This window comes from Coenobita brevimanus, chromosome 91 (genome assembly GCF_032717465.1).
Source record: "Coenobita brevimanus isolate Jiangsu-jjx chromosome 91, ASM3271746v2, whole genome shotgun sequence".
NCBI classification, from domain to species: domain Eukaryota; kingdom Metazoa; phylum Arthropoda; class Malacostraca; order Decapoda; family Coenobitidae; genus Coenobita; species Coenobita brevimanus.
Window position 1 is genome coordinate 8167275 of NC_137044.1, and position 10402 is coordinate 8177676.

General features: G+C 41.9%; 1 protein-coding gene across 4 annotated transcripts in view; it reads left to right on the plus strand.

The window, feature by feature from the left end:
• The first annotated feature begins 200 nt into the window (after positions 1-200).
• Positions 201-10402, plus strand: part of mgl (low-density lipoprotein receptor-related protein megalin) — a 729243-nt gene continuing 719041 nt past the window's right edge. For all 4 annotated transcript variants that reach the window (XM_080281751.1, XM_080281752.1, XM_080281753.1 and 1 more), the window contains exon 1: positions 201-356. In XM_080281751.1, the coding sequence (XP_080137877.1) occupies positions 239-356 (118 nt within the window). In that variant the 5' untranslated portion in view covers positions 201-238. The remainder of the gene's footprint in view (positions 357-10402) is intronic.

Here is a 10402-nt window from a genome sequence, read left to right on the forward strand (position 1 = left end):
TGGAAAAGCTATCAAAATTTATAGGGATTTTGATGAGAGTGAAATAGATAGGCGTAGATATGAGGCTGACCTCTCCAATACCTGGCTTCCAGTGTGACAACGCTCGCTGAGTGGGAGGGCCTCTCCCGTGCGCATGCGCCTTCACACCAATCAGAGCTTCCAGTCAGCTTCTTCGCTCAGTCCTTACCCGCTCGCTGTTTGGGGAAGATGTGCTAGTGAATTTTAGTGTGAACATTAAATGAAAATGTGTTATACATCGTGGCTTTCTTTAGTTTTACTATGTGTGACCATACCATCGTGTCTGGTGTTGGGACAAATAATCCGCGATGAAGACAGAGGATCCTACGCTGTAGCAGGTGAGTGTGTGTTAGTGCGAGTTTCACGTCGCGTCACCTCCCCTCTCCTGCCTCTCCTGCCTACCTGCCTGGCCGGGGTCACTCAGGTGTGTTCGCTCCGGCCTTTCCTCCCCCCTCCCCTCCTTCTCTACCTCTCCTACCCCTCGCACCTGCTTTCTCTCAGCGTTTTTATGACCTCTGGATTAGTTTTAAATGCCTGCTGAAGTTGATCATGTGAAAACTAACTAGGGTTAAAAGTTGTGTTGATGTGTCTTAGCGACGCTCCCCTGAAACTTGTTGCGCTATGCTAAGTGAGAAGGCCTCAGTGCCGCTCCTTGTACTCACTCGCCTTGTATTTTTCTACTCTTGTGTAACCAGGTTAAGACTTCGTAATATTAAACATGATTATGTTTCTTTACTGGTAATCAATGTAACAAGGTGATAATATACACCTCACCACCGCTCCTTTGGAGTTTTTTGTGTGTTTTGTAACAGAGGATTATGCGTACCGGCTTCGTAACTATAAAATCATCGTAAGACTACTTTCTCTTTGGATACGGGAGCATCTCTAGCAGCATCCCGTCAGTCAGTCACCCCCATAGCATCTCCACACCCAATGCACAGCCAACGAAACAACTATCTTCCCATATCCGTGTGAAGAAAATTTAAAACTGGCTAAATAAAATGAAAACCCTATCTCTACTAGTATTTGTTTCAGATGGTTTAATTTTTCTGCTATGTATTCGTCAAACTCTGGGGAGATATTTTTATGTCTGAACATCACTCAAGCGAAGCCCCGTATGGCACTTTATTTTGGCAAAGCTGCTTATGTACTGGCATTTCAGTATTTGTTGATCATTGTGTCATACCGGTTGTGGTTATACAAATAACCTGCATTTGTCCCCCTTAGGAAATTCACCGTAGCAGATGGAGGTTATGTGGCACCCGATCACTAAGTCCCAGTAGGTGTGTAGAGTCCACGTAAGAAATAATAATCAGATTTTCTCATTTTGTTCCCCCAGCTATCTTTTTAAGTTTGTAACATGTGGGTCGTAATTTGGGTGGTTTTTGTGTAACGTGAATATTGTGTTATCAGGTAAAAATTCTGTACAATGGAACCCTATCCAAACTCGCAATTGACTTTTGATTTTTATAATGTAGTGATAATTCTGTATACGTTACCTAAATCCTGCTTCTTTTATTTAGTCGTGGATTTCCCCCCCCCCCCTTTTTAAGCCCGTCAAGGTAGTGTTGAAGAGTCTGTAATAAATTTTGTAACCATCTTCGTTCGACTAACCTACCTTTCATTAATCTAGATGGCAGAACTTTCTTTTTCTTTTTTTTTTTTCTTAAGTAGCTAGGATAAAACTGTCCACACAGGCTTCGTAATTTTAACATCGTAGTACTTCGGCCAGCTGTTATAAATCACTGTAACGTAGTGATAATTTATGTAACCTGTCTGAAGCCAACTTGGAGTAGTTTGTATATTTATGTAGTCAGGTGTAGTTTGTCGATACGTCATAACTCTGAGTCATCTTATCTTAATGTGTGTAAAGTTGTGGCAGTCCGGTACGTGGTGGTGGGTCGGGAGGAGAAAATCCAAAGAAACTTCAACGCATTGGTGGTGGTGGAGGGGGGGTGAGGAATGTTGTTGAGGTGGTGGTGGGGAGTGTTCGTGGGTCCGTGGGTGCTGGTGGTGGGGGAGGAGGATGTTTGTGTGGTGGTGGTGATAGGGAGTTTAATAATGTTGGTGTGACGGTGATGGTGGTGGGGATTGTTGGTGGGTCTGTGGTTGGTTTTGGGGAGGGGTGGGGAAAGTTGGTGTCGTGGTGATTGTGGGTCCGTGGTTGGTAATGGTGGTGGGTATGTTCATGTGGTGGTGGTGGTGGTGAGAGGGAGGTAATATACAGTAGGTGTGGTGGTAGTGAGGAGGAAAGGAGTTGTTGGTGTGGTGGTGATGGTGGGGGGATGTTGGTGTGCCCATGGTTGGTGGTAGTTGTTGGTGAGAGGGAGGTGCTGTTGGTGTGGTGGTTGTGGTGGGGGAATGTGGTGGGTCCGTGTTTGGTTGCCGGTTAGTTCCCTCGCCGCAGGAAGCTCCGTGATGCCGACACAAGCTCCCCGACTTGTGGCCCCAACCGAAAAATAAAGGAGCTTCGAATCAACTTTTGATAGATGCATAGTTTCGTGGTTTATGTCATCTGCACATAATCTTTGCTTATATTTTGCTGGAATCGAAAACATTAAAAAAAATATATATATCATCAGTACATAGGCTGTTTATCAGCATCGTTGAATGCCAGTCTGTTTAACGTATCTATCACAATTCTGAAGCAAAAAAAAAAAAAAAAAAGTTGCTCACCTTTATGGAGGCTGCTTGTCTGGGTGATGCTTATCCATTTGTTTAGCCTATCACAGCTTTACAGTCTTGTCAACTTGTGATGCCCCCTTACTTGTATTTTTTAAGATCTGTCCCAGCTTCACAGTCATGCCTTTCTAGATTGTTCATACACCTGTACTGTCCAGTCAGTCTGCATCTACGGTATGTGTATCAATCTACCTGTACATAAATCAGCTTCACACTCCTGCGTTCCCAAGCTGCAGAGTCTTAGTGTCATTCTCAGTCAACTGTATCTGTCTATCTTGCTGTCTGTGTTAAACTTCACCACAGTTATATTTAGTTGTCCGTACTCGGTAGGTGTCCTTCATCGCTTTGGTATGTTAAGATGAAAGAAGTAACGTATCCCCACCCACCAGAAGACTACCAATCAAGATCTAAAGACTAGTCTGTAGATCTTGACTACCAATGTTGGTCGAAACTGATGTATCCTTATTATACCCACAGGTTTCATAATGGGGTTAGATTTCTTCCATTTACTGGATAGATATTTGGTGCATTATTGGAACCGCGTGTATCTGCAGCTATCGCAAGTTATATTGAGTTAGTTACTTTAGCCTTTTAGCTCCGACACGGCTACCAGTTTTGGACTATATTCCGGCTAACTTCAGACTATCAATACTCTCAACAGCAGTCTAGGGCACCAATAATTGAATTCACAGATAGCATTTAAGCCGAAAATAGGGAACAGCGTATTACTTTCCAGTCTGCGACGGACGATTATATTCAGCTTACAGCCAACCACCTCAGTTATATGATGTAATTATACTACTTGGTGTCCTTTAGTTAGCCCTTGCTCTGTTGGCGAGACCTGATGGTAAAGTTGGACGTTATTTTTGTGAGCAGTTTTGTGGGCGACAGGAAACGGAGGCGTGCCGGCGGCCATTGAGTGTGTGTGTGTGTGTGTGTGTGTGTGTGTGTGTGTGTGTGTGTTTTGGAAGTCCATGAATGTACGTCGTTGTGTACCTGTAAAATCTATACATCATCATCATTGAAACCCTAAATGTTCCACTAATACATACTTTAATGGAAAGGATCCAGGAAATGGAACATGAAAGTATAATAGCAGAACTACCAACATATTTCCCAGTTAAATATAGCTTATCATCATTCAAATCTTTCCACAGTAGAGGGAAATATCAGGAAAGTGCCCAGAGACGTACAGTATCATCATCAACCAGACTTTCCATTTAAGTAAGACAGGCTTCTCCCTTCCTCATCCAATTTATAGGTCATTCATTTTAACTGGGTGGAGCATTTCGGCCTTCAGCGACATGTTTTTAGTTGCTCAGTGTCAGGATAAGATAATACTACGGCTTAACATTTTTACTTATCTTCATGATCAGCGCCATATTCCCCTGATAGCTAAAGCTCTTGTTACAGCTTAGCATATGAGATGGAGAGATGGCAAAGTTAACTCCTTCAGGAAGAGGATGTCATGTATATATATTATTATTATTATCTCAAGAATTTGTTTGTTAAAGAGACTTAGCATTGGATTAGTCTGTTGGAGAAACTTAGCTCTGGATTAACTTGTTTGAGAAACTTAGCACTGGAGGGATTAGATGCAGCCCTCATTAACCTCTTCAGCATGTGATGTTTCTCTTACGTTGGATAAAATCTAATGGCAACAAGAATTAAGCATAAAATAATAATCTGAATAAAATCATATGGTGGTAATAAGAGCCATTAAAAAAAAAAAAAAAAAAAACAGGCGTCACAGAGCTGCAAGGTTTAGGTAATGCATCTCTCCATCTCGGGACTGCCACTCCGTTACGCTATCTCGCTGTATATCTATGTGTACAAGAACTCTGACGGAGAATATACCGTCAAGATTTCCTGATATGCTAAGTGTATAGTATGACCCCTTCACAACGATTTCGGTTTATATTATTTCGTAGCTACTTTCAGGCAAGTATTCAATCCCTTCACTCCAATGACGTATTTTCCATTTTATTATTCATATAATCGACAGAGAGTTTCATTCGGCCAAGGAGAAACTTTTCGATCTGGAGGAGTTAGATATAGCCTTCATTCATCTATCTATAGTCTTACGGTACCATCTTAACGTGGTCTAGATTTGCGTCCTTTTGCAGCTTACTTCCGTAGGTGACATGTAGAGGTGTATGGTATGTAGGAGGACTACTGGGCCTTGAGAGCAGGCTGTGAAGCCTATGCCCAGAGTAGGACACATAAAAAAAAAAAAAAAAAGCTCAGTGTAGGAAAACACAATACTACGGCTGTATATCATTACCGAAACACTCCCTCGTGACTAGCATCATACTCTGGTGTTTATCTGTTGTTACAACTGAGCATTCAAGATGGAGAGATGGCAATTTTAGGCAGACAGAGAGAGAGAGAGAGAGAGAGAGAGAGAGAGAGAGAGAGAGATCGTAAATGGGATATAATGGAATATAGGTGGTAGTAGTAGTAGTAGTAGGACACTACTACTACTAGTAGTAGTAGTGGTAGTGGTAGTAGTAGTAGTAGGACACTACTAGTAGTAGTAGTAGTAGTAGCAGTAGTAACCTTGGGTGGAGCTTTCATTTTCTTTTTCTTCCTAGTGGCAGTAAATCAATCAATGAACTGAACAGCAAGCGAATAAAAAGATGTAAGGCAAGTAAAAATGAGAGAGGGAGTGGAAGATGGATGATGATTATAGAGGAAGGGTGGAGTGGGTGTGCGTGAGTCGACAGTGGGTGAATGTGGGTGGTTGGGGGAGTGGGTAGGGGTAGAGGGGGACAGATGGAGTAGGTGGGTGGGTGGGGAGAGGGGGAGTGGTGGGTGGGTGGGGAGAGGAGGAGAGGGGGAGTGGTGGGTGTGTGGGGTTGGATGAAGATGGGTGGGTGGGAGGGTGGGGGTAAATTTGATGGTGGGTGGGTGGGGAAGAGTGGAGGAGTGATGATGGGTGGAGAAGGGGGATGGGTGGAGGTGGATGGAACTGGCTAAGATTAGGTACATTCAGGTCACACAGAGAATAACAAATGAAAAGATCTAATAACATGTGACGTCAGCGAGAGGGTGGGTGGAGTGAGGTATGGAGAGAAATTAATAACGGAAAGAAAGCTTGTAATTTTGTGTCGCTATCAGGCCTCATTGCCCTAGAATTCCAGATAGGTGACAGGGAGAGAGAGAGAGAGAGAGAGAGAGTAGATACAAGGACCTCACGCCTCGAAATGAAAAGAAAATTATGTCCAAAGAATTATCGGAACATCCAGATAAATTGTTAAAAAGAAAAAAAAGTATGTTGGTTCTTAACTCCATTCATATTCGAAGTCAACCATTTATTTTTTTAAGTATCGATGTATGCAAGTACGGTCTTTGCAACATCCCAACCCTCTCTGATTCTTAACACAATGACACTCTTTTTGTATCCATATAACCCTCAGGCTGTTTTGACTTATAGCTGAAGTGAAATAATTGGCTTTAGTTGGAATAAAACACTGCGAGATCTTAGTAGGGTTAGTGATGGTGTCCCTCAGGCTCCTATGACTCACCGTACGGATGGGATAAGATGGGGAAAAATACCAGATCATAAAAATAGAGCCATAAATATAGGAAAAAGTACCAAATGATAATATGAGAGCCGTAAATACCCCAGAAAAGTCCTGCTTGTCACGAATCGGCCCTTAACTGTGAGTGGGAGGGTCATTAGAGGTTAGAAAGCGCTTTACGAGGGTCTAAAAGTACATCTTGAGGGGCTGATGGTGTTTGGCGTGCACATTTTGACATTACCTTCTTCCTTGGGTGATTGGTGTGGGTGCGAATCTGTCTGAATGTCTAACTGTATAGGTTATGTGTTTATCTACCAATCGGTCTGTTCTATCAATCTGTTGTCTATTTATCTGTCAGTCTATCTATCTGTCTATCGACCTATCTTTCTGTATGCCTATTTCTGTCCGCCCATGTCTGTTTATATCTATCTTTTTATCTATATGTCAGTATCTATTTATCTGTGTCTAGTAATCCGCCTGTCTGTCTGTCTGTCAACTCTCTCTCTCTCTCTCTCTCTCTCTCACACACACACACACACACACACACACACACACACACACACACACACACAGACAATAAGAACCAGTCTCCCTCTACTACTTCATATTCAGGCATCAGTTGACGCAAGAGTATGAAAAAATAAGTACCGTATATAATTTACCGACAGTTCTGTTAGATGATGTAAGTCTCAGTCGTACGGTAGGAGAGAGAGAGAGAGAGAGAGAGAGAGAGAGAGAGAGAGAGAGAGAGTGGTGAATTAGTCATTTTTTGTCTCTCTCGTACCGGTATTTCTCTTGTTTTTTAGCCTCTGCCTCCCTGCTTGAACACTACAATCCTGCTTGTGTCAGTAGGTACCGTAGATGTGTCTCTCCTTGTTATTCCTGTTTAAAGGCCTTGCTGGTGGGTAGGCTAGCTAACCTTGTGGATACAGTAATGCCTTTGTTCATAAAATAATAGTCTCTCTAGAGCTCACCGTTGCTCCTTCTTGATTGAGGTACCTTTCGCCAGGTTCTCTGTCTGTCTGTCTGTCTCTGTCTCAGTCTCTGTCTGTCTGTCTGTCTGTCTCTGTCTCAGACTCTGTCTGTCTGTCTGTCTCTGTCTCTGTCTCTGTCTGTCTGTCTGTCTGTCTGTCTGTCTCTCTCTCTCTCTCTCTCTCTCTCTCTCTCTCTCTCTCTCTCTCTCTCTCTCTCTCTCTCTCAAAATTCTATTCTTCCACTCTTTCACCATTTTCCTCTCACTTTTTCTTCTTTCTCGCCATTCCTTACCACTGTCCCACCTGTCTCTCATCCTCTCTCATTCCCACTCTCGCTGTCCTCCACCCAAACACTCAGGCGTCAAAATGGACCGCTTTCTTTCAAATTCCCATCACTTGGCCAACTGAGTGACTAGGACCCTGACAAACATCTGGGCATCGTAGCCTTTTTTCCGTAGCGGTTTATTTTACAGATTTACACCTTGCTTTTTTTGTGTGTGTTACTGGTGCAAATTATCAGGTGTTAAAAACAGAACTGGAGTTAGTATGTTCTTACCTGACAAACACTGGAATCCTACCTTAGTTTGGATTCTTACTCGTTGCTTGAAATGAGATGAGCCTTGGTTGTGAGGAAGGGATGAGTCTCCTTGGTTACTAGTCAATCGATAATCCAGTCTGACTATAGTGCCATCAACTGAGAATGGAATTAGGGATTGTCAGCTTAGAATATGCACTCCGAGGACGTATTATTTTATTGTTAGAACCTCCAGACGATTTTATTCAGTAAAGTAGGTAATGAAGGCGATATCTAACCCCTCCAGTTCGAAAAGTATCCTTAAACCGTGTACGAACTTCAGGAGATTTTGAAGAGCTGAAAACTTTAGTACGGTACGTTGTCGGGTTTAAAGGGTTGAGATGGAATATGCAAAGAATTTAAAAAAACGGGAAAAAAGGCATTGAAATTAAAGGGGACGAAGCCAAATATGCAAAGAAAATAAAAAACGCACTTCAAGGGGTTGTAGTGAAGTATGCAAAGAATTAAAAAAAAAAAAAAAAGACTTGAAGGGGTTGAAATGAAATTTGCCAAAAAAAGAAAAAAGTAAAATAATATTCGTACGAGGTCTCCTATGCCAACCAGAATTACGCTCCAGGGACGCTGTTGGGTAAAGTTTCTGAAGACTGCCTTTTGTGACGGACGGGCCGGGACGGAGACCATTATTATAAGTAGCCTCAATTCATGAAACTTTGGAAGAGTACCCCCTTTCTGCGTTTTTTCTCTGTTGCGACTTTTCTCTTGGCTTTCTTGTTTGAGATTCTCTCTCTCTCTCTCTCTCTCTCTCTCTCTCTCTCTCTCATTGTGTGTGTGTGTGCGTGTGTGTGTGCTTGTGAATGCGCGCGTGTGTGTAAACGCTTCCAGGGACGTAGGATGGTCTCTACCTTAAATGATGTGGACAATGAAATCTTAGCACCTGGCCCTCGTAGATCCAAGTATATAACTTTTTCTCCCCTTTGTGGTGGATCATTTATGTCTGGCTTGTATAGATCATGTCTGGCTAGCGTGGATCATATATATCTAGCCGGTACCCACACCCACTCTGTCTGTCTGTCCCGTGGTTCGTGTTTTGACAGTCTCTTATCAAACCCTTGGTCGTCCTCCCCTTCCTCTGAAAAACATGTCATACGCAGCCCACCAGATTAGCCTATGGGATATGATATAGTTTAGAGTGATTATAATTCCTTTTTGATGATATGCCGTACTTGTTTTTACAGGCCTTTTTTATTCTTTTTATTATTATTATTATTATTTTTTGTAGCTTGGGAGAGTAAATAAGTTGAATTTTTTGTTTAACTGCTTCTTGAAAACATGTCACACACACACACACACACACACACACACACACACACACACACACACACACACACACACACACACACAAATTAATTTGCTCTATGATGTGAAAATAATGGTTATAACACTCGGAAGTATTTTTTTTTTCTTTCCGTACTTCCACCATACTGTTTAACTCAAAAAGATTGAAGGGATGTACGTTTTAATCTCTTTTAAGTTCGTTGATGCCTTCTTATGTTATATAGCCTACTTGCTAATTCCATGTGTTAAATTATTCTTACTGTGAGTCTGTTTTATAAGGCTTAGGAGACTAAAGAGATTGACCGATAAATACTTCACGGCAAAATTAGATTGAATATTAAACAGAAAGACTCAACCAGAACTAAATGACCCTAAGACTAAATGAATGAAAGAATAAATAAATATAATGGAGATTTATATGCGGTGAAAAGTGGTCATCACCCCCGTCGAAAACACTTCTTTGGCCCATATTCTCGTCGATTAAGGAAGCTCCCTAACACCTTTCCTTGAGCGATTTATTTTGTTTATTACTCCTTATTATCCTGTTCTGTGTCATTGAAATCATGTCAGATACCACCACATTCAGCTTGAATTACATACAGATTGATATTGCCAAAGAAGAGGTGTTAGGGAGCGTCCTTAACCGAGAATACGGACCCTTGTGCAACGATTTGCAACTGTTATAGTCCTACTTGTAGTTCATTCACCTTATCCTGGCCCAGATTTTCGTCCTTTTGTACTCATTTCACGTAGCTCACAAGACAATGCTGCTGTTCAATATTCTTTTCATTTACAACTTCTTCATGACTAGCATCATTTTAATATTACGTCAATGTTACAACTTAAAATTCGAGATGGGAAGATGGCAGTTTTTGTACCAAGTTAGAGTAAAATGACTATAGGCGTTTGTCAGGTACTCTTTGGGTTTAACTTTATGTGTTCACGTGTTCCGACTTTCAGTATCGTCATTTTTTTTTTTTTTTTTTTAGTTAACCTTGTCACTTCGAGAGACTGCCCCGAAATTAAAAAAAAAAAAAAAATAGTCAGGCTTTGGCGGGAACAATCTTGCGGACTCCTGGCCTTTAGTTCCTTCTTCCTTGCATTAAAAAAACAACAACAACAGACACCATTGTGATTAAGTGATTAGGACATTCTCTCTCTCTCTCTCTCTCTCTCTCTCTCTCTCTCAGCCTCCCTTGCACATCACCCTCGCTCATCTCCTGTCAGCCTCTCAGGAATCAATACCCCACGATAACGAGGCTGAGAGAGAGAGAGAGAGAGAGAGAGAGAGAGAGAGAGAGCAAAGTTCATAGAGATTGAGAACCAGTTGGCAC